Source organism: Mustela erminea, chromosome 9, assembly GCF_009829155.1.
Source record: "Mustela erminea isolate mMusErm1 chromosome 9, mMusErm1.Pri, whole genome shotgun sequence".
NCBI classification, from domain to species: Eukaryota; Metazoa; Chordata; class Mammalia; order Carnivora; family Mustelidae; genus Mustela; species Mustela erminea.
Genome location: NC_045622.1, coordinates 99,463,320 through 99,488,913, shown reverse-complemented (window position 1 = coordinate 99,488,913; position 25,594 = coordinate 99,463,320). Strand labels below are relative to the sequence as shown.

The following is a 25,594-nucleotide window of genomic DNA, read 5'->3' as shown; positions in this document are numbered from 1 at the left end:
AGGGAGTTGGGGGAAATTGGAAGGAGAGGTGAACCATGAGAAACTATGGACTCTGAAAAACAATCTGATGGTTTTGAAGGGGCAGGGGGTGGGAGGTTGGGGTACCAGGTGGTGGGTATTAGAGAGGGCACAGTTTGCATGGAGCACTGGGTGTGGTACAAAAACAATGAATACTGTTATGCTGAAAATAAATTTATAAAAATTAAAAAAAAAAACAACACAAGATGATTCCCAATTGTTCTACAACTTTGTCACTTAGTACTGTTGTTTCCTTTGGGTAACTCTAGGAGACCTGTGGTGATGTATTTTTGTGGTTTTAATTTGCTTTCCCTGATGACTAATGGCGGTGAGATTTTGTTTTTCATCTTATTGTTAGACTTTTGTATACTTTTGTTCAAGTCCTTTGCATAATTTAAACATAAGATTTCTAGTTTTCTTATTACTAAGTTTTAAATGTTCTTTACATATAATACAGGTGTTTTTCATATAGATGTTATGTATATCTACAAAATGTTCACCTAATCCATAGATTGCCTCTTCATTTTTACTAATGGTGTTACCTGATAAGCACTGAATTTTAAAACTTTGACAAATTCCAATTTTAAATTTGTTCTTAAGGTTTATGATTATTTTGTATCTAATAAATATTGGTCTCCTCCCAAGATCAAAAGATTTCTTTGGAAGTTTTTATAGATTTAGCTTCAACATGTGACCTCACACTCATTTTGAGTTCATTTTTGTGTATGGTATGAGATGAGGTTGTGGTTTAGATTTTTTTTTTCCCCCTCATAGATCTGGTAGAATTTGTGGAATAGTCTACATTTTCCCCCACTGAATTACATGACCTCTCTGTAAAAATTCATGTAATTAGGCCTATTTCTGTGCATTCTATTGGTTTCAAATCTCAGTGTTTAACTTTGTGCCAATACCACACAGCATTGATTATGGGTGCTTAATAGCAATTCTTGAATTTTGATAGAGTAAGCATCCGAACTACATTGTGTGTGTGTGTGTGTGTGTGTGTGTGAATCTTTGAGATTCCATTGAATTTGTATATTTCTATATAAATCAGAATGGAATTGTTAATTTCTTTAAAAAATACTATTGAGATTGTCACTGGAATTGTATTGAAAACATAGAATGACATGGTAAAAGTGGAATACTTTTTTTTATTTCATCATTTATTAAAGTCTTTAAATCACAACTATCAATTGAAATTTATCAAATAATTTTACATTAATTCAAATAGCCTTGTGATACTCCTTCATTCTCTTAACTTAGTGAATTACACTGATTTTTAAATGCTCAATCAGTCCTTTATTACTGGAATAAATTCCACATCACCATAACCAATTATTTTGTAAGGAACATTGATGGGTTTTTTGTTTACTTGTATTCTGTGTAACATCTTTGGGTGTGGATTCAAAAGGGATATTTGTCATATATGTATATATATACATGTATATATACGTACATATATGTATATATACATGCATATGTATATATGTATATACATGTATATATGTATATGCATGTATATATGTATATGTATATATGTATTGCCTAAGTGCCAGGTCACATTATATGCAGGACTTCTTTATTCTCAGCTTCTTTATTCTCTGTCATTTGTTCTTCTATATCGCTAATTCTTTCTTCTGCCTCATTTATCCTAGCAGTCAGAGCCTCCATTTTTTATTGCACCTCATTAAAGCTTTTTTGTTTTCTACTTTAGTAATTTAGATTTTAGTTCTTTTATTTCTCCAGAAAGGGTTTTTATATCTCCCGAGTGGGTTTCTCTAATATCTTCCATTCCTTTTTCGAGCCCGGCTGGAACCTTGAGAATGGTCATTCTGAACTCTAGATCTGACATAGTACCAATGTCTGTATTGATTAAGTCCCTAGCCTTCAGTACTGCCTCTTGTTCTTTTTTTTCTGGTGAATTTTTCTGTCTTGTCATTTTGTCCAGATAAGAGTATATGAAGGAGCAAGTAAAATACTAAAAGGGTGGCAAAGACCCCAGGAAAATATGCTTTAACCAAATCAGAAGAGATCCCAAATCGTGAGGGGGGAGAAAGGGAATAAAAAGAGGTTCAGAAAGAAAAAAAAAAAGAAAAGAAACAATTAAAAAAGTAAAATGAATAAAGAAAAAATATAAAAAAGAAATATATATATTATATATATATTATATATATATATATAAGATAAACTTTCAGAAAGTGGTTGATTTTCTGTTTCTAGAATTGCTGTTCTTCTTCTCTTTGATCTCCCATTGGATTTGTAGGTGTTTGCAATCTTTAGATAAGCTATCTAGCTGATCTCCTGCTACCTGAAGTAGTCTTAGCCTGCTACTTCTCTGTCATCTTGACTCCTCCTTTTTATTTTTTTTTCACTTTTAATTTCCAGTTTGGTGGACATGTTCATCAAGTTTCTAATAATAAACTATTAAAGGATATCTGGGATAAAACTTGGTAATGGAATGTTAATTTTTATGCAAAATTAAAGTAATTTAATATTTTGTTAAAACTTTCTAGAGTCAATTTCAGAGAGGGTAGTTTCAGTGATTAATTATATTTCCTTGTAATAATAGTCTTACAAAATGAATTAATTATAGTTTGATTTTTACTCCTCTATGAGAAATTATAAAAGACCGTGAGAGTCTATTTTGGAAAACTTTGGTAAAATGTTTCGAAACCTCAGGTGCCTGGGTGGCTCAGTTGGTTAAATGTCTGTCTTCAGCTCAGGTCATGATCCCAGGGTCCTAAGATCAAGCCCCACATTTGGCTTCTTGCTAGGCAGGGGACAGACTCCCTGCTTTTCCCTCTCTCTTCACCCCCCCCCCCCCAGCTTGTGCTTTGCTCACTCTCTCTTTCTCTCAAATAAATATACAAAATCTTTTAAAAAATGTTATAATTCCATTTGAAGCTCATATTTCTTTTACAGTATTATTTTTAATTAATTCTAATTTTACTAGGTATAGATTACTTTTGTAATTTTTCTGGAGTTGTGTATAGTATTTTGTAGAAACATCTTTTTCAGCTTATATATTCAAAATTATTGGCATTTAGGTGTTAATAATATTTTATATTTTTCCTCTCCCTTTTCATCATTAGTTATATTATTATTCACTAATATTGCCTAATTACCTTTTATTTCTTTTGTATTGACTCATATTGTTTAAACTTTGACTATTTTGAAAGGTTTCTCAAGGATCCAATGTGAAAATTTGTTGCTTTCTTTTTTTATTTTTTGCTTCTTTTTAATTTTCACTTTGGTTTACCTTATGTTTTCTCATATTACTTTTTGATCTGATTCTGTCTAAAATCCTTTTCAGATTTTCTTTTTTTCTAGTGAAAATATTAATGTTATCATTTTCTTTAAAAGTATCAGTCTCCCTGTATCCTACAAACTCTGACAGGTAGTATGTTCCTTATATTTCAAGTATATGTAGATTTTTAAATTTCTAGTATGATTTCTTAATGAATTAACTGTGTTTCATAGAATAATTTTAATTTTTAATAATGTATCTGTGCATGTATTTATATTCATATCTACCTAGATCTAGATGTAGATCTACTTATAACTTTTTTTTTTAAAGATTTTATTTATTTATTTGACAGACAGAGATCACAAGTAGGCAGAGAGGCAGGCAGAGAGAGAGAGGAGGAAGCAGGCTCCCTGCGGAGCAGAGAGCCCGATGCGGAACTCGATCCCAGGACCCTGAGATCATGACCTGAGCCGAAGGCAGTGGCTTAACCCACTGAGCCACCCAGGCACCCTAGATCTACTTATAACTTTTACTGAGCTCAGATTTCTGTATAATGTCACTTTTTTAAAAACATGGTGATGCTTTTTAAAATAATTTTTAGTTAATTTTATGTATACTCCTTCCATACATACAAAAATATGTATTCCTTGTTAGATGTATGCTTTTATACAAACCTCCATAAACTTTTAATTTCTGTTGTTCAGATCTTTTATACCCTCTGGATTTAATGCCTTCTTAGGCATCCATCATTGAAAAAGAAACATTGAAATCTTCCACTGTGAAGGTGGATTCATATTTTTCTTCATGTGGATTTATCTAAACTTGCTTTATGCATTTGGAGACTAGACTGCTAAGTGTATGCCTGAGGCAGGGTCATGCAGCAAGAAGACAGAGTCAAACATCATACTTTACAGATAGTATTGTAAGAGGGTTGTAAGATGTGGACAGTTGTAGGATAATCACAAGGAATGTGTAATATCCTGGGGCTAGTGGAGCTGAGTACAATTAAGTAGAGTGGGTGCTCTGTAGTGGGAAGCAGAAGTAGAAATGAGCAATGCAGAAAAAAAAAAATAAAGTAAAATTAGACTTACATGGACTTAGCATGGACTCAGGAGGATTGCTGCTATGAACGGAGGACTCCAATTTACTCAACCTGATTCACTCAAAGTAAAAAAAAAAAAAAAAAAAAAAAAAAACCAAAAACACTAAAATAAGGAAAATAACTAATAATGCATTGTGGCATTTCCTAATTTTGAGACCCTTATATTCAATGTTACCTAGTGACATAAAACAATGTATATGACTTCTAAGATTCCAATGGTTGTAATTAGCCATTGAGAATTATTTCAAAATCTTCATGCTAATGACAATGACTCTATGTTGATGAGTAAATATTAATATTTTTCTATACTTCCTTTGCATATTTAGCTCTTTACATAATGTGAGGAATTAAAAATATATGTGTGTATATAATATACATCTCCAGTTTTTGAAGAAATTATTCTAGGAGAAGATGGAGAGAATCATACATATTCACCTTACATCAATGCTAGAAGAATACAAAAGTATTGAATCATTCAGCTAATCACCCTTAAGAGATACATCAAGCGGAGACTGGGTGGCTCAGTCAGTTAAGCATCCAACTCTGAATTTCAGCTTATGTCATGCTATCTAGGTCCTGGGATCCAGCTGGAGTTGGATTCTGTGCTCAGCAGGGAGTCTGCTTCAGGATTCCCTTTCTGCTTCTGACTCTCCTCATGCTATTCCCGTCTCTCTCAGATAAATCGATCAGCAAACAAACAAACAAATATATAAATCTTTAAAAATTATATAAATCAAATAAGCCTCAAGGCTGCCTATATTACCACTATAATAATATGGGCTTTATTTTTCAAATTATAATCACACACACATTGGCTGATGGAAAATGCCTGTGGGAGGTTTCCCCTGAGGACATGCACATGCTTTAATACATGTTATTCCCAAAAACGTTTTTCTGAAAGGTTCTTTGGATGAAAGATAAAAAGGAGGGTAAGAGGTGCTCCATGTCTGTTTGCTATTACATAGTACAGATACAAAAAGTAAAAGGAACCAACTGAAGGATCACCTTGATATAATATATACAAAAACATTTTATATATGTGTGGATATATAGGATAAAGAGAAAATAATTGTAATTTTTATAGGTTTTCATTTTATACAGAATTTGATCCCCTAATTTAAATTTTTAAGTTCCTCTGTAATAATTGTGTTGGTAGATATTTTTAAGAGAAGGCATTCAGGAATATTGGGAATGCAATTGAGGAAGGTTTTATGACTTTATTTGTATTTGGGAAAAGGCATCTAAGGACAATGAAAAAAGAAGTATGAGCTTCCAAATCGTATGGAATAAATTGGTGATTTAGATGTAGACCTTCCTCTTAGTACTTGTGCATCTTTGGATTCAAGATTCCTTATTTGCAAAACAACGACAATAATACAATAGTCCCTTTTATCCATGTTTCGAGTTTCATGGTTTCAGTTACCTGTTTTCAACCATGGTGCAGAAGCAGAAGATCCCCATTTGATGTGTTGTGAGAAGGTCAACAGCAGCCTAAAGCTATTTCCCGATGCCTGCCTCGTTCACCTCACTTCATCTCATCATGTAGGCATTTTATCATCTCACATCATCACAAGAAGAAGTGTGAGTACAATAAGGGTTATTACACTGTGATATATTGAAAGAGAGGGGGGAGGGAAAGCAAGGAAAAGGGAAAGAAAGAGGAAAAGGGAGGTTTTATACATTCCGTCCCCCACCCAAGGGGATTCCCAGAAGAAAGTTCATAGGAGCTGCTATAGATCTTTTTCCTATATCAATTTATATTTTCACAGCTTGTTTTTAAGCACTGTAGGTTGAACAGCAACCTTCAGCAACCTACCTTACCACTAAGTGGTAAGAGATGTTCAGGTTTGCACCAGTGTTCAGAACACACTCTAAACCAAGAGTTGCATTTCCTACAGTTTAGATTCTCTAGTTTTTGTTCTCTGATTTTACTGAAAAGCTACCCTGGGATTTATATATGTCCTTTAATTGATCCTATTCTTCCACATAAAGTTTAGGCTTGGATCTTCTCAACTTCTACATAAAGAAGTATTTTGCCTAGCTCTATGTTGAAACCAGAACAAATTTATACCAATGCCAAAGTTTTTTTCCTTATCCTGAATGTATGTCTAGCATAAAATCTTCAACCCACCCCATATGGCAGAATACAAAGCCAATAGGTAAAGCTGATTAGTTGATGAAGAACATCTTGTTTTCTATTTTCTTATACAACTGTGTGTTCCTCTTCACACATTTTATAAACTTGACAAGTTAGAACCATGAGACCTTGCATTGTATATTCCCCAATGAACTCCATTTTGCTCTCAGAACAAGACAAATGGATCCAGTATTTTTACTTCCACTTATCAACCAGGGAGGGAGGATGAGAGACAATGAATTTCTCGGTGTTAACAAGAAAAAGGTAACAAGACATAGGACTCTGGATGCTCCACTTTATGAGCAGTAGATGAGAGATCTGTTCTCCTCAACACACTCTTCCCCTCTGGTACCATGAAAATAATGAATTGGCATTAACAGTCTTTTAGGAAAATCATAATTTTGCTGTGGTAGACACTTGGTAATGGGTAAAATGTGATGCCTCAACATATTCTTTCTCTTCTCCTAGATCGACTGCATCTAAGTGGCTATGCTGCTTAACTGCATGGTTAAACATGCAGGATGTTCTTTCATCACTAGGGTTCTTCAACATGTCAACAGAAAAAAACTGGCTCTCTGCAGTGTTCTAATATTTTAAAAAGCAACCTCTAAAATGTGTCTTCAGAGTGATTTGGGAAAATGGAAGGCTTTTATATAAAAGTAGCACCATGTTCCCGTATTCAGATGCCCAGATTGTGCCTCTGGTTTTCCATTTCCTGCCTCTCCTGAATCGTGACAAAATCTAGTTCTAACTGAACCTCAACAAAACTACCAAGAAGGTGAGTCACTGAATTTGTGATCAACTAATTCAGTTTATTTATCTGCTATGATTAAGAATCTTGATTGTGATTTTATATCTTGAATAAATATTTACTTCTCCTGAATGTATAGAATATGGTGTTGGATTGGGGCTTTGTAAGTTATTGTCAGTAGCATATGGAATGGAGGAGAATTGCTTAAGTTTATCTGAGTGTTAATGGCAGAGACAGGAGGTGGAAACCAGATCAAAGTCCTTTTGGTCAGTGGATAATGTGGCATAACTCTCAAGAGCACAGAATTTGGCATTTGATATAGGTTCATACCTTAGGTTACTGTTTACTATCTGAATGAATTGATGTTATTGTTGGAAACCATCCAGTTGCATTCCCCCATGTATAAAAATCAGCAGAGTCACTCCTGGGTTATTATGAGTTAAATGCATGCAAAATGTTCATTAAATTCCCAGGATTTAGTATGCTCTCACAAACATCATTTGAATAATGATATCTCTCTTACACCAGAAAGACTGTAAACATTAAGTACAAAATTCCTCTGTGATCTACGTATTTTTTCATGTAAAAATACTCCAAATATTTACAGTGCTACAAAAAAATGTCATATGTTCCATATCATTTCAGGTGAAGTAAGTTTCTGTTGTGTCCCTGGACTCACCTCAGCCTCATGGAAAAACAGCACAATGTCACAGAATTTGTTTTCATGGGACTATGGGAAAATAAGCAATTAGAGCTACTGTTCTTTTTCTTGTTCCTGCTGTGCTACCTGGCTGTCTTAATGGGAAATTTCATCATCTTACTCACCATCACTTGTAGCCATCTAATTGAACAACCAATGTACTATTTTCTCTGTCACCTTTCCCTCATGGATCTCTGCTACACCTCCACTGTGGTGCCCAGGCTAATCAGGGACCTAGGTGCAGCAAGAAAAAACATTTCTTATAACAGCTGTATGACCCAGCTCTTCACTGCCCACTTGCTGGCAGGTGTGGAGATATTCATCTTGGTGTCCATGGCTTTAGACCGCTATGTTGCCATTGTCAAGCCCCTGCACTACATGGTCATCATGAACCGGCAGAGGTGTAACACGTTGGTCTTCATGGCCTGGGTTGTGGGGTTTTGGCACTCTGTGGCTCTACTGCTCATGGTACTCGACTTACCTTTCTGTGGTCCTAATCAGATCGATCACTACATATGTGATGTGAAGCCTCTTTTGAAACTGGTGTGCAAAGACATTCATGTTGTTAGTATCTTAGTGATTGCAAATTCAGGAATGGTGGTGGTTGTCATTTTTCTTGTCCTGGTGGCTTCTTACATTCTCATATTATGGAATCTTAGGACATACTCCTCCATAGGGAGACGCAAGGCTCTCTCCACCTGCAGCTCTCACATAATGGTGGTGGTTTTATTCTTTGTGCCTTGTATCTATACTTATGTTCTACCTGCCGGGAGTGAGAACAAGGATAAGGAAGTCTCTGTGTTTTACACTGTGATTGCCCCCATGCTGAATCCTCTCATCTACACCCTGAGAAACATGGAGATGAAAATCGCCATGGGGAAGGTATGGTCTAAAATGGCACATTCAGAATTCAAGTCAAGAGGTTGATTTTCATTGTGCTTTCATTCAATCTGTTGTCCCCACACAGTTGATCACTTGTGATGTTATAAAAGCATATGAGTTCTCTTTGGGGAGCTGGATTAAAGAACCTCTGAAGTTAGTATGAGCCAAAGAAGCAAGTCATTGTAATTCAGATTGCAATCCACACTTTAAAGAGTCCAGTTACTTCCAGGTGTGAGCACTTGGATTTAAGGAAATCAAGAAATAACCTTTCACAGCTCATCTCTGATCAAATCACTCCTCTCCCCGCTAAATATTTATATGGTTCCCTGTTTTCCTTGGAAGAAAATCCAACCCTTTCATTTGTTTATCATAAACGTCCCTAAATTGGTTCAGCTCTAACTGGTACTATCAGAGGTCATCACACTGGAAGAAGGTATGGTGTTATAATGACCGGCTTTGGGGTCAGGGAGAGCTGGTTGACATAAGTTTTTATCTCTGGGTTTTGGCAATTTGATTTAATTATGCGTGTGTCTATGAAATGGGGTAATATTATACCTCATGAAGATATACTATCACTACGACTAACACATGTGAAGTTTTAACACAGCGTAAGGCACATTGAAAAATCAAGTTATGTAATTCCCTCTTTCTCTGTCTTTGCTCCTGTGTGTCCCTTCTCCTGGATGCTTTCACTCAGCTTCGCTGGGTCAGTCTACGTTCTCCAAACACACTCTACTGTCAGCTTTATGGTTGTGTTTCAGCTATTTCCTCTGCTCAGGATTCCCCACGCCATGCTTGAGGGTCCATGTCTTAACTCTAATTCACACTGCTCATGTTTTCCTATTCAGGAAGACTTGGCTCCAACATACTAGAAGTCATTCTGATTCCTACCCTGTTCTTTTGTTGCTATTCAGCAGTATGTTTCCTCCACTTGAAATGACCCTATGTTCTATGTAAGTGCTTCTTCTTATGAACTGTGCTTTCACTAGTTTGTCTGAGAAGGAGGAGTATGTGGTAGAGCTTTATTTTTCTTATCTTTCTTTTTTTCTAAAAATAAACTTGGCCCAAATTAAGATGTAAACAAATAGTAGCTGAATTAAATTCTATGATAATACTTTCTTTTTTTATGTGACTATATTCATTGTTCTTACATATCTAGAACTTGTCCTTGTGTCATGAACAATCATGCATTAACCATAAGATAAGTTATGTCAAAAAGGCTAAGAATTTAATGTATAATCCCATGTGCCTATAAAGGATGTAATAAAATTAGCAGATTACCAGATGCTTAGGATAGTTTTATTTTATTTTATTTTTATTTTCTGCATTTAGGCGACACTATTCACTTAATCAGTGGTTACCTCTTTGTCCATGGATTAACAATACCCAATCTCAGCTCTGGGCTCCATTTAATATTCATTTTCACATTTGTCTCTGCCTAGAAATTTGTCTTTTCTCTGCAAAATGATTACATTGCTTCCACACAAACTTGGCTTGATTCAGTTACTCCTATCCCCAGAGCCTATGTCATGGAGGTAGTAGTGGTTGCCTAGTGCCTGATACCAGTCATTTGATGTTTCAGCTCTTAGAATCTTTCACATTGGGGCACCTGTGTGTCTCAGACGGTTGAGCGTTTGCCTTCAGCTCAGGTCATGATCCTAGGGGTCCTGGGATCAAGTCCCACATCGGTCTCTCTGCTCAAGGGGAGCCTGCTTCTCCCTCTGCCTTTTTCTGTCTCTCATGAATAAATAAATAAAATCTTTTAAAAAAAGAAACTTTCATATATGTAACTAATATTTTCTGTTTTCTCTAGATTCATGCAAGCTTCCAGAGCATGATGGGAAAACATTTTGACTGTACAAAGGACATAGTTAGACAAGTTATTCAGAGTTCTGTTTGATGGCTTAATAGAGACTCTTTCCAAAATGTTCTGGATATTTTTTTTAAGTATATAAAGTCCATGTACCCTTGTGTTTGTATGTAGTGGGTTGTCTGAGCATGTATTATTTGGGGACTCTTGGGACTCCTCGAGTTTTTCAGGAAAAATCAGGAAAAGTCCCACCATATTGGAAAGAAGGCCTGTAATGAAATTTAAAAAAATCATTTACTCTCATATTTTCTTTTTCCAAGGGATCACAACATTTTATTGGTAAAATTAGATGACATTGTATGAAAAGCTGACAAATAAAATATAACAAACTAAATTACTTATCAGTTTGTTGGTAGATTCAGGCCATCTATATAGGAATTTATTTTTTTAAGGATTTTATCTATTTTTTTAGATAGAAGAACACAAGCAGAGGGAGCAACAGGCAGAAGCAGGTTACATGCTGAGCAAGAAGCCTGATGCAGGACTAATCCTCAGGACCCTGGGATCATGACCTGAGCTGAAGGCAGAGGCTTAACAAGCTGAGCCCCAGGTGTCCCGCTCTATCTAGGAATTTATTGCTAATTTAAAATCTCATTTTTAATTAAAGGAATACCTCTTATCTGCTAAGAAATCCGTTACACTGTTTCTTTCTTTATGCCCCAGAGCTATGAGAAAACACTAGGCTGGAAGAAGCTTAGATATCTTGCCAGGGGCCTAAAGGGAAGACCAGAGGCCCAAACTAGTTGTGGCTGTAAGAGTTTTAAATGACTCCCTGCCCCAGCCCCCTCTCCTAATCCTTCAACTGTGCTCAACCCTATATTGGTCTGCAGGCATCCATTGTGAGGGCTGATTCAGATATGGACCCTAAATCACCTACCAAGAGATATTAGTAAAATCAAAATGCTCTCAAGAAGTTGACGATTTAGGTACAGAGTGAAGACTGAAGTATTTAGAATTGATTGCTTTGAAATATCTACTTTATGTGACACCATAATCATGGGGGTCTCTGGTGATGATGAGAAAATCAGAAGAGATGAAATCAACCCTCAGGATGGGCTGTCAGAGCAGAATGGAAGGCCTCTCTTCAACTCTGGACCTCCTCATTTCTGTGTAGGTCATATAATGGAGACTCCATGGTTAGAGTAAGTTCTCACATGCAGGTAATTCTGAGGGGATATGGTGTGCCAGGTGCGTTATGGTGGCCAGGAACTTAAGGTCTCAGTTAGGAAGTCTTGATTAGGACCAGCTAGCTGTGTGATTTTGAGCATAGCTGACATGCATTCCTAGTTGAATTCTTGGTGTATGGTAAATATCCTATAAGTGATTGAAACAGTTATCTTTGTTTTAGGATTTTAGAATTTAAGGATTTTGTTTGGAGGTGTTAAATAGTATGGCCAGTAAGAGGTTGTATCCAGGCTCTCTGAGTGTGCAGTTTCATGTTTTTAAAAACTGTGTTCCTTACCTGTCTATTAACAGCAACAAAAGTTCTATTCTTATTCATTAAGTTGGAAAATGAAACACTGATGCTTCTTGCTCCTCCTTCCAGCTGGGGCTACCCACTAATGAGAGAGGGAGGTAGCAATGTTGGTGATTTTAGCATACACGTAACTGTTGGCTTGACCAGAACTCGTTTCCTTAGGAGCAAGTGTGTCCCCTCACTTTTCTTTTTCCTTTGAAGGAAGGAAAAACCTTGGAAGCTTTTGAATGGCCTGCCTCTATTTACTAAACAGCCTGAAGATTGGCCATTCGTCTCTTTTTGTGTGTGCAAGGTTTTCTGATTGGATTCTCAAGCACTGTTAACATATTATGCTACTCAAATTCTTTATCTTCTATGTTTTGCTTTCAGGAATATTATTTAGTCCTATCCTTCCTATATCAAAAATTGTATGATAAATTGTGAGATAACATATGTATAATGCTTTTGCTGTTCCTTTTACATGGCATAAGTTTTACTGAAACATTGTTCTTTTCTTCTGAGAAGGTTTCCTCACTGTTTTAAGACTTCCTTCAGAGCTCCTTCTTTGCTCATAATTCTTTGTTGAGCCGCTTCTTGTGCATCATGAAAATATGCTTTCCTCAGGCTCTTCCTTCAATTCATCCAAATGAGCAAACTATAATTGAATTTAGTTCTGAGTCCAACTAGAGAGGTTTCACACCATAACCAACAGGACAGTTAAAAATAGGTTCCGGTCCCTTGTGACTCCTGGATTGCTTAACCTTTCCATTTTGCTGAGATTCTTTCTCATGTGTCCCATCCAACCGGGTACTTGTTAGAAGAAGTCTGGCTTTAGAGTTTTTGGTTTTTGACTCTAAAATAACTCTATAATAATATCATTTGAAGTGCACCTATGATCATTTTCCCTAATTGAGCTTAATTTTGTCATTGACTTTTTGAAATTTATTACAAACAGGGTCTTGTGCTTTCCCTGTGAGCCATATGCTCATGCAATATTCTACTTCCCAAGACCAGGTATGAATCCGTAACTAATGATGTTTTATCTACATCTAAGTCACAATGACTTGGAGTTATCCATGCAGTTTTATGGTACTGCAAATAAATATCTAGAGGTAGAATTACTAGAGAAAAGGTTACTAAATATTTTATTTATTTATTTATTTAAGAGAGAGAGATGGGGCGCCTGGGTTGCTCAGTGGGTTAAAGCCTCTGCCTTCGGCTCAGGTCATGATCTCAGGGTCCTGGGATCGAGCCCCGCATCGGGCTCTCTGCTCATTGGGGAGCCTGCTTCCTCCTTTCTCTCTGCCTGCCTCTCTGCCTACATGTGATCTCTGTCTGTCAAGTAAATAAATAAAATCTTAAAAAAAAAAAAAAAGAGAGAGAGAGAGAATGGATAGATGGAGGGGAACAGACGGAAAGGGAGAGAAGGAGACCCTATGCAGAGCAGAGCGTGATATGGGTTCAGTTCCATGATCCTGAGATCATGACCTGAGCTGAAACTAAGAGTAAGATGCTCAACTAACTGTACTATTCAGGTGCCCCTAGAAAATAGATTATTACTCGCTTGAGTAGATATCATCAACCTGGATTTCAAATTTTTATACAAGGGAACACTAGTTTTTTAGCAATGTATGTGATCCATTCCTCATATTGGTAATTTGTGGGTTTTTTCTCTCTCTTTTCTCTTGATTGATCTTGATGACATTTTCTGAGTTTTATTAATTCTTTTGGATAATTAACCTTAAGCTTTTCTTTTTCTCCATTCAAGAGGCCAGTTATGTCAGTTATTTTTTTCCTTAATTTATTATATCCATTGTCTATATTTTGTTTGTATTTTTTCATTTTATTTTTTTAAGTGTTCCAAAATTCATTGTTTGTGCACCATACCCAGTGCTCCTGCAATACGTGCCCTCCATAATACTACCACCTGGCTCCCCCAACTCCACCACCTCCTCCCCTCCAAAACCCTCAGTTTGTGTCTCAGAGTCCACAGTCTCTCACGGTTTGTCCCCCCACTCTGATTTCTCTCAAATCACTTTTGAGATACCACCTTACACCAGTTAGAATGGCCAAAATTAACAAGACAGGAAACAACATGTGTTGGAGGGGATGTGGAGAAAGGGGAACCCTCTTACACTGTTGGTGGGAATGCAAGTTGGTGCAACCACTTTGGAGACCAGTGTGGAGATTCCTTAAGAAATTAAAAATAGAGCTTCCCTATGACCCTGCAATTGCACTACTGGGTATTTACCCCAAAGATACGGATGTAGTGAAAAGAAGGGCCATCTGTACCCCAGTGTTCATAGCAGCATGGCCACAATGGCCAAACTGTGGAAAGAACTAAGATGCCTTCTAGTGGATGAATGGATAAGGAAGATATGGTCTGTATATACAATGGAGTATTATGCCTCCGTCAGAAAGAATGAATCAACATGGACAGGACTGGTTTCATTTTGTTTCTATTTTAATTTAGTTTTAGTTTCTGGATGTTGATGCCTTATATGCTTAAAACTCATTGATTACTGCAGATAGCTGCTTTCAATAATAGAAGTTATATCACTACACATTCTACAGATTTTTAAAATAAAAATAAAAGATAGAGTGTTCATATTAGGGCCAATAAATCCAACACTTTAGACTGAATGAAAAATTCTTCAAATGATATAAATTACCCAAGCTCCTGAAATTTTAAGATACATATTCTCAACGGCAATTTATTGCATCTTAAAGTGATTTAATTTATTGCCTTGTCCTCATACCCCTTGTGCAGCTAGATTTGGTGTGAATTCTACCCAACAACAGAGAAAATTTTTTTCTATTCTACACAAATGCTCACAAAAATAAAACAGAAGTGAACACATCTAAAAAGTACTAAAAAGTACTTTGGTACTAAAAAGTACCAAAGAAACCATTTCTTTGGTAATTTTAAATTATGTTAGGTTTTCTAACATTCCCTAGAATTTTCTTTACAGACAATTGTGCCTTGGTGAAAACTGCTGGTTCTACCAAACTTATTCAATATGAGAGACTTTCTTTTTTTATGTGAGTTTAACATGGTTGTGCCATACAAGATCAATATATAACATCAGTTGCATACTTTGTACTGGAAACTACAAAACAGAAAGTGGATTTTACAATTCCATTTCCAATAGCATCAAATACACAATATACTTAAGGAAAAATATGACAAGATAGGGGCAAGGCATACACTGAAAATGTTATAAAAACTCTGTTGGGAATATATGAAGAACTTAGTAAATAGAAACAAATATTGTGCTCCTGGGCCAGATAACTCAATACTCTTTGGATGTGAATTGTCCCCAAATATGTTTTAGATTCAGGCAATCCCATAAAAATATGAATGGGGACAAGTTTATTATTTTCCAAAGTGATCTAAAATGTATACAGCAATGTAAAGAAACTCCATTAGGTCACACAACTTTAAAAAGAACAAGAACTTACATTATCTCATTTCAAGGTCTATTATAAAGCTGCTGTATTCAAAACAGTGTGTTGTTCTCATGCAGCTGGACAAGCAGATCAATGGGCCAGCCTAGAGAGTCAGAAACAGACTGCGTGCATTGGTCAACTAATTCTCAACAGGGGTCTGTAGGCAATTTAGTGAAGAAAACATTGTCTTCACAACAAAGGGCAGTAGAAGGGTTACACATTGGTATGAACCAACAGCAACACCACAAAAACCCATTCATCACAACTTGTACAAATTCAATCCCAAATGGAACATAGACCAATATGTAAAAAAGGAAATGCATAATCCATTTAGAATAAAACAAGACAATATCTTTGTGACCTTGGATTAGAAAAATAATTTTAAACATAATAACAATGGTGTGGCCCATATTAAAAGAAAAGATAAAATGCACTTCATTAAAATTAAAACGTTTTCAGCAGAACACGTTTATGATGAGGGGCAAAGTCAAGATTTGAAGATGTTGATGGGACACCTGTATATGTCTCTAAGGGGAGTCCTAGAGTGTCTGTCAGGGGAGGATACACAAGATATGACTGGCTCTCTTCTCTGTGGATTGATACAGGCTAGATTGGGTAAAGCTTGGTCAACATTGGGTATGGTATTGAAATGGACAAACTGTAAAATCATCAAGCTTTGATATCCTCTGTGTCAAAGGGCAATGTAGGGGAGGAAAGATTTTCCCTTTTTCCTTTTTCTGTTCTTTGGCTCACCTAACAATTAAATTGACATAAGACAGGTTAACAGAAGGAAAAACAAACAAACAAACAAAAAACCTTCAATTTCATATGTATGGGAACCCCAAAGAAATGAAACTCCCTGATAATCAGGCAACCGAAGTGTATATTCTCTCCTGAGCTAAAGAGAAGGGGTTAGGGATCCTATGGGTGCAACAGGGAATTTGAACAAGCAAGCCCTGCAGAGACCCCCACAGTTGACCATGCCCACCTCACACTCTGTAGTTTTCTCTGGTGGTACCTCTTTCTTGAACAAGACCTTCAATCCCAATTTTTTAGGCAGTTAGTGGGAAAGATAAAAACTCTTCTTGAATCCATTGGTCTGATTGTTTGCAGCTCAGAACAATTCACATGTCAAAGTTGCACGTGGGACAGCCTGCCCTGAACCCCATCAGTTAGAATCCTTCATTTACTCAAGGGATACTAAATGTTCAAAGCCTGGAATCAAGCTTTAAATTTAGAAATATACATTTTCTTGCTTAATGGCTATTTTTTATGGAGTCAAATTTAAATTTTATTTATTTATCTTATTTATATGTTCAAGTAGCCAACATATATTAAATCATTATTTTTGGTGTAGTGTTCAAAGAGTGATTAGTTGCTTATAACACCCAGTGCTCATCACATCAGCTGACCTCCTTAATACCCATCACCCAGTTACCTCATGCCCCATCCTCATCTCTTCAGTAACACCTATTTGAGCTGGTTATTTAACTCCTGGAAACTCCTGTGTTCTTACGTCCACAATAGAGGAAATAATACTTATAGCAAAATATGCATTCTTGTTAAATAATTTAATGAATTTAATTGAGATTTTATGTATTTATCTAAGAGAAGGAAAGAATGAGTGGAGCAGAGGGCATAGGGAGAGGGAGAAGGAGCCTCACTGCTGTTTTGGAGTTTGATCCTAGGACCCCAAGATCATCCAAGGACCCTGAGATCGGAGATCTGACCCAAGCCAAAGTGAGATGTTTAACTAATTGAGGCACCCACGTTTCCACTTTTCTCTGAATTTTTTTCATCTGCTTTACTTAACTCCCAAGTTCACACAGAAAGAATGTTTATTGTTTCATCATTCTTTTTCTTTTTCCCCTGTCCCCCACACATCCATCCCAACAATGCTGGTCCCAAACCATGGATAGTTTTGCACCGGTTCTCATATTGCACGTCATTGGTTGTATTGATTTGTTGACTCTACACACATCACATCTTGGTACTGGGGCATACTTGGATTATAAATGCTTGTGTGTCGTTCTCTTGGTTCTATCTCACCTCACATTTTCCTGATAGCTAACCAAACACTATTACAGACTGCACTGGTTTTCCTCTCATTCTTCAGAAAGCTGGATGAATCTACAGAACAGTCAAAATATCCTGAACCACTCTGATCGTGACCTTTTTGGGTCTCTAAAGAAATAAATAGTTCCTGAGGCAAACTAATCCAAGATAGAAAGCAACACCCTGGGCAACCAGAGACATCACTCTGGACAGTGGTTTAGCAACATTTGGCCAGGATCTCTCTAGAAATGCCTTTGGGAATGTAATTATCTACAGCTTTCAAAGAATTACTAATTTCTGTGTTGTCACCTAAGTTTATATTCCGTTGATCCCAACCAAATTCTCTTCAGGAATAGGCAGAATCTCAGCGATTTCCAGAACCTAAATACCCTTGTTACCTTTTGCAGGAATTAAGAAATACTTTTATTTATTTTTATTTTTAGTGAGCTAGCATTCAGACCTTAAGTCAGCATTTGAAATTCCTAGCTTACTTTCCTGAGGCATAACAATGCCTTTCTTCATCTCTGGTAGGTTTAGTAAATATTTGAAGTCCACTTCCTTGTAGACCTGTAGAAGGTGTAAGTCACACTGAGATTTCCAAACCATTTATAAAGAATTAATATGGAAGCATGTGAATTACTGACTTATAATTCTCTTCATTTTATTCCAGATTTTGATGCTGGGGATGATTTGGCACAGTGAGTATCTGAGGGATGTAATTCTACCTGATGTAGCATAAAACTAACCTGACAAACACTCGGATATTATGCTTAGTGAATTATCCTTGTCACCTTAGTTTGGGAAGGGTCCCACCAAGCATGAGCTTGACTAATTATATGGTCTTATTCTATATAACTTAATCTAAATACTATAAATTCTTTTGCAATATATGGTAATTCCATTCCTATAAAAATGTTTTACAGGGGTACCTGGGTGGCTCAGTGGGTTAAAGCCTCTGCCTTTGGCTTGGGTCATGATTGGGATCGAGCCCCGCATCAGGCTTTCTGTTCAGCGGGGAGCCTGCTTCCTCCTCTCTCTCTCCCTGCCTCTCTGCCTACTTGTAGATCTCTGTCTGTCAAATAAATAAATAAAATCTTTAAAAAAATGTTTTACATGTGTTAGTTTTAATCATTATTTGTAAGCAAATTTCCAGTTAATAGCAATAAAATTTAAGCATTTTCTAGTTGGCAGTGAATTTCATTGGGCCCCATTCTTGTACTTATGCACAAACCTCCATGTTACTGTTAAAAAATAGCCCTTTTTCTGCTATTCAATATGTACAAAAATGAATAATTTCCTGTATTTCAGAGTAGTTGCCATTGTAGAATAGACTAGTTTCATCTGAGTCAACTAAGATAAGTTTATAACATGCTATTCTGTTATACTAAGAGATATTGCAAACGTGTGGTGGAAATTTTATATATATATATATATATTTGAGAGAGAGAGACAGTGTGGGGAAAGGCACAGGGAAAGGGCGAAGCAGACCTCTGCTGCGTAGAGAGTAGGACGCAGGGCTTGATTCCAGCACCCTGAGATCCTAACCTGAGCACAGGGCAGCCACTTAACTGACTGAGTCACCCAGGCACCCATGGTGGAAGCTTTGATTTTTTTTCTTTTAAGATTTTATTTATTTTTTTACAGAGATCATGGGTAGGCAGAGAGGCAGGCAGAGAGAGGAGGAAGCAGGCTTCCTGCTGAGCAGAGAGCCTGATGTGGGGCTCGATCCCTGGACCCTGGGATCATGACCTGAGCCGAAGGCAGAAGCTCAACCCACTGCGCCACCCAGGTGTCCCCTCCCTTTTTTTTTTTAAGATTTTATTTATTTTTTTGATGGACAGAGATCACAAGTAGGCAGAGAGGAAGCTTTGATTTAAACATAAGATCCTCTATTCTTATACTGGTAGTTCAACCAAAAGTGCACTTTTTATTTATTTTTATCAAGGAAGTAATCATTTGGGAATATTTTTATAGTGATAAGATATATATATATATATATATATCACTCTAAGGATTAGGGGTAAGCATTCCCTAAGAGAACCAACCGGCCATGCAACTCACCTAAATGTTTTCCTCAACATTTGTTGAAACTGAAGTTTACCTGATCACTTATGAAATGCATGCTATGAATTTTTTTTTTCTTTAATTGCCACTGGCCTTGGTTGTGTGTGGGTGCATGACACTTTCTGTACTTCTAAACTAATCCAGTTTGAACCATACCTGTTTATGGGATGTTTCATATTACCTCATGTATTCCTCATTAAAATTCTGAATTTCATAATGATTTCTTCATTGTAAAAGGAGTGAAATGAAGTTTAGAGAGATGAAGGAATTCACTCAAGGACTGTACTCGTCGGTTTCCTTAAAACTCCTCAATGTTTCTCCCTCTTCCTGTGTTGTGCTCTTCTAACCACTGGTTCAGTGGTTGCCTGATGTTCTTTATGTGTCAACTGTGACTTCAGTTTCTACCTAAGAGAGGTCCATAATATCTCTCCCATCAAAGTGTTATTTCTCTGACAGTAATTCTCCTCCCTTTTCCATTTTACATCTGGTCTCTGCAACGATCATGTGTAATGACCCTCAGGTTACAGGGTGAGATAAATGGGAAACACTATTGTGGATTCAATCCCAATGATAGTCTAGAAACAAGGAAGAATCCTGATTTAAACAATTTACATGTTGGGAAAACTGAAGGAAAATTATTTAAAGTGTTTTAGAATGAGAAAAGTCCAGACAACATTAATGTTCAATAGTCCATATAACTTTATTTCCATAAATATTCAGGAAAACAGACTGGGTGTCTAGTCACCGATCATCTTGCATATTCTTTTCTATTCAGTTATGGATTCAGGATAGTTTTTCCATGCCTTCCTCCTGACAACCATCACCATACCCCTCAGCTCTCCTCCATAAAATTAGTCCCAAATTGAGGGGAAATGAGGATTTCTGTCTCCCAACATTCACAGAGTATTAATTCCCCAACCTGAGAAAAGATTAGATTCTCTTGATCTGAGTTTCTTCTTTTTAAAATCAGAGATTTGGATTAGTCAAGTAAGTTCTGCTTTTAAATTGTTTGCCGACTTCTTATATAGTAATTCTTCTTAAAACAAATTGTTTCAGGTAAAATATTGTATTTGAAAAACTAACATTATTTCTAGCTTGTTAACCAAGAATCAGCATCACTTGCAATAAAAAGAAAACAGGTCAATGAATTCTACCTCCTTAAAACTTTCTAGTACTCTTTAAGTAAGGTTAACTTCTGAATACTCTGTAACTCATCATTGTCAAAAAAAAAAAAAAAGTAGGAACACACTAAACAATTACTCCTTTGTGAAGTTAGAATTTGAATAAAATTTAAAGCAGAATTGTTATCCTACAGTATGGACCACTTTCTAAATGTCTCTCTCTTAACTCTCTCTCTCTCTATATATATAGATAGATAGTGTGCATGTGTGTGTATGTGTGTGTATACATAAATAGAGAGAGATATATCCTACATGTATGAGTATACATGTATGTATTTACATACAATAGTCTCTAGGACTTTAATACATATATATTAATTTTCAATAGATCTGATGGTTTCTATATAACTTGGTATTACAGCATTGTGTGTGTGTGTGTGTGTGTGTGTGTGTGTGTGTGTGTGTGTGTGTGTGTGTTTAAACAGACATCTGGAAACTTAGATATGACTGTCCCAGCAGGTCCAGAGAAATGTAGGAAGTGCACTAGCTGTTCAAACCCACTGGGGACAGATAATTCCTCATCATTGAGGAATAAAACTCCATGAAGTGCATTCTCTCTACTTTTAACTTATTTTTTATCAAATAAATAATGTCTTAAAGTTACACATCAGGTACAAAAGATGCAAATACGTGAATGTTGCGTTTATTTTGTTTCAATAAATATCGCTGAGTGCAACCTAACCACTAAGTTTGACTAATGCCACCTTCCATACACCCCCTTTTTTGACATTAGTTCCTTAGATTGTATATAAAACTCATGAAATTTGGGGGAAGAACAATAATATATGCACGATTCAAACATACTTGATCAATTTAATAATTTTATCTATTCTGAAGGACGGTCATCGAAATCTTCAATGACAGTATTTACGTTTTAAAAATTCTCTTTAACACATGAAATGTAAATAGGAGAAATGAATGAAAGTGCTCATTTATTTCCACATTTTGGTCATGAATTGATATTCTTTATTTTCTGTATACATTTTCACCATTCCTTGCTTTTTAAAAGAACAGCAATTCCATTGGATTAGCATGCATGACCCATTGGCAACGTTTGGTCACATAGCAAAAAAAGAGGTTGTTATGGTACTATGTACAAATTAACCTTTAGCAGTTCAGACTGTACATTTGCATTTCCTGAGGAAATAATTCACAGAATCTGAACAGAAAATGTTGAAAATAAGAAATTTATCCTCATGTATTAGCCACACGCATCCAAGAGATATACAAAAAAAAATTTTTGGACTCAGGAAAATTAAAAAAAAATTTTAGTTCTTATCAAAATAATATAACTGATAATAATGAATAGTTTTTTATTTTAAAAACTTCATTTAAATATTTAAAAATCTTTACCAGTAAAACTGAGTAACATACATAATCATTCCCATTATTCCAATTATAAAATTATTTCACAATACTTCTTCAGAAACAAAGACAATAAAACAAGAGAAAGAAGTTAATTTAAGAAGACAAGAATAATTAATATTAATATATTCATGTCAATTCACTCTTAGTAAATTTTATATCTATGTGTTCATACTATTAAGGTTTCACCAAATTTCTGTTTATTTCCTTCAGATACATACTCATTTGTGCGTAGTGTACAGCAGACTCAAGTATATGGAGAAGCAGAGAAACATCTCAGAATTCATACTTCTAGGACTTTCTTATGACCAGAATACGCAAATATTTTGCTTTGTGCTCTTCTTATTCTGTTATGCTGTCCTGTTGGCAGGAAACCTTCTGATCCTTGTCTCCATTCGATGCAGCCCTCTTTTTCACCAACCCATGTACTACTTCCTCAGCCACTTATCCTCTATGGACATCTGCTATACCTCTAGTATTACACCCAAATTAATTAGTGACCTACTAGGAGGGACAAAATCCATCTCCTACAGTAATTGCATGTTACAACTATTTGCCATGCACTTCTTTGGAGGCATTGAGATCTTCATTCTTACCGCCATGGCCTTTGATCGCTATGCTGCCATCTGCAAACCTCTCCACTACCTGCTTATCATGGACAGGACAAGGTGCCATCTCCTAGTCTTAGCTGCGTGGGCTGGTGGGGCTCTCCATTCTTTTCCTCAATTATTGATGGCAATCCAGTTGCCGTTTTGTGGTCCTAATGAAATCGATCACTACTTTTGTGATATCTTCCCTCTGCTGAAAGTTGCCTGCACTGATACCTACATCACTGGTGTCCTTGTGGTTGCCAATTCAGGTATGGTTGCCTTAGTTACCTTTGTTGTCTTGTTTGTATCTTATGTCATTATTTTGTTTAGTCTAAGACATCACTCAGCTGAGGGAAGACGCAAAGCCCTCTCCACCTGTGGGTCTCATATCACTGTGGTCATCTTATTTTTTGGGCCATCAATCTTTGCCTACCTTCGACCTCCAACCACTTTCCCTGAGGACAAAATATTTGCTCTATTTTACACCATTGTTGCTCCTATGTTCAATCCCTTAATCTATACATTGAGGAATACAGAGATGAAAAGTGCCATGAGGAAAGTTTTGTGTCAAACATTATTTTCAAAGGAAGTACACAATTAACTTGAGCAACATATACCTAAGTAACTTTATTTTTAAAAATGAGTTTGATGTGACTAAATGAGCTAAGAAATATTTGATTATCTTTATATTCAGTGTCTATTGTGAATGGAATCCATGAAAGAAAGAGGAATTATAAAGAAATTTAAAGGGATAGCTTAATGAATCCTAATTCCCACATACCAGAATTAATTGAAAACTTAGTTTTATGGAGTATTAAGGAGGTGTGATTAGGGTCACCTATAGAAAAAACTGCCAAATCAAATAAAGCAACACTATTTGGTCAGTGAATTATAAAACCAAAACAATTTTAATGATAATTCTATTAAAACTCCTGCACTTATATGCCAGTTCTCATAGTGATACACATTCTACACTAGTGACCAAGTTGAAATCTAAAATTAAAATAATGACTTTAAATCATCACAAGTATCTTTATGATAGAACATTCATTTCTGGGGCACCTGGGTGGCTCAGTGGGTTAAAGCCTTTGACTTTGGCTCAGGTCATGATCCCAGGGTCGTGGGATCGAGCCCTGCATCAGGCTCTCTGCTCAGCAGGGAGCCTGCTTCCTCCTCTCTCTGCCTGCCTCTCTGCCTATGTGTGATTTCTCTCTGTCAAATTAATAAATAAAATCTTAAAAAAAAAGAACATTCATTTCTACTTCCTCTAGTGGCATTCAGAAATCAGCTGTACAATGAAGAAATCCGTATAAGAGAACCTGTTTTAAATCAGCTCCTGGTGATCAATCAGTTCTCCTGAATTCATATTAAAAATAATAGTAATACCTAGTTAAGACAGAGCAAGAGTCAATAATTCAGGATGCTAAAAACAAAATTACTTGTTTTTTCACCATTTACCAGAATGTAAAACATTTTTCATAAAACCTAAGGGACTGAATAATAAATTGTAAATGTCAACAAATCCCTACCTGCCTATAGTTGGTAAGTGGAAAGTTAATGGATCCAGAACTGAAGACTTTCTCTGCTATAAAGAGAGATAGAGGAAAAAATAAATAAATAAAGCCTAGCAAAAGACAGATTAAGATATGGTCAACCAACCAAAGCAAATTAAAGTACATTTTGCAAGCATATTTTGACTGCATATAGATGTTTATAACTGCTTTATTTATAATTGTCAAACCTCGCAACCAAGACCTCCCTCTACTGGTGAATAGATAAATAAAATGTGATTTCTCTGGACAATGGAATATTATTCAGAGCTAAAAAGAAATGACTTATCAAGCCACAAAATGATATGCAGGAAATTTAAATGTGTATTACTAAGTAAAAGAAGCCAATATGAAAAGGCTACCTATTATTTGATTGCAACTATATGATCCTGGAAAGGGTAAAACAATGGAGACCTTGACACCTTTAGTGTTTGCCAAGGGTCAGTGTAGAGGGTAGAATGAATAGAGCTCAGAAGATTTTTAGAGCAGGAAGCATGTCTGTATGTTAGTACAGTTGTGGATACATGTCCTTATGCATATCAAAACTCATAAAATGTACTTCATGAAGTATGAAGCCTAATGAAAAGAATATTTGGGGAGATAATCATGTGTGAATGTAAGTTCCTTTGATAGTAACAAATGTATCACTCTGGTAAGGGAGGTTGTGTATGAGGACAGGGGAATTATGGGAAATCTTTGTACTTTCTGCTCAGTTTTGCTGTGAAGCTAAAGCTGCTTTAAAAAATAAAGTTTATTGATTAAAAATATACACTATGGCATGACAGATATATCAAAGCTTGTAGTGGAAGGAAAGAGACATCTGAAAAAGATTTTCTACAGAAAAATAAAAATACAAGAAAGGCCTTTTTGCGTGCTTGATCGGATTCGAAGAAAGGTTACTCAAGAAACATAGCAAATGTCATTACAGAGAAGATGTTAGATAGCAGGATTTTAATAAAAAGAAGATGGTAAAAAAAGGAAAGTGTTTTAGAATATGTAAGCAAAATGCAAGAGTTGCAATCAGTCTGGAGGCACAGTCCAAAAGAGCAGAAAAAATAATGAGGACGGTGAAACTCGACAGAGCTGTTAGAGCAAAGAGGGAGTGGACAGATTGTCTCAGCAGTTATACAGAAGGAAACAAAACTATCGCCAGATTAAACATTTTCTCCTAAGCAT

At 36.1% G+C, this 25,594-nt stretch overlaps 2 protein-coding genes across 2 annotated transcripts; both read left to right on the top strand.

The window, feature by feature from the left end:
* The first annotated feature begins 7,943 nt into the window (after positions 1-7,943).
* LOC116599904 (olfactory receptor 4P4-like) lies at positions 7,944-8,882 on the top strand. Its single transcript, XM_032359844.1, has one exon. It carries the CDS (start codon positions 7,944-7,946, stop codon positions 8,880-8,882), a length of 939 nt encoding a protein of 312 aa, XP_032215735.1.
* Positions 8,883-22,533: 13,651 nt separating this feature from the next.
* On the top strand, positions 22,534-23,469 carry LOC116600019 (olfactory receptor 4P4-like). The gene has a single exon (XM_032359981.1). It carries the CDS (start codon positions 22,534-22,536, stop codon positions 23,467-23,469), a length of 936 nt encoding a protein of 311 aa, XP_032215872.1.
* Positions 23,470-25,594: the final 2,125 nt, after the last annotated feature.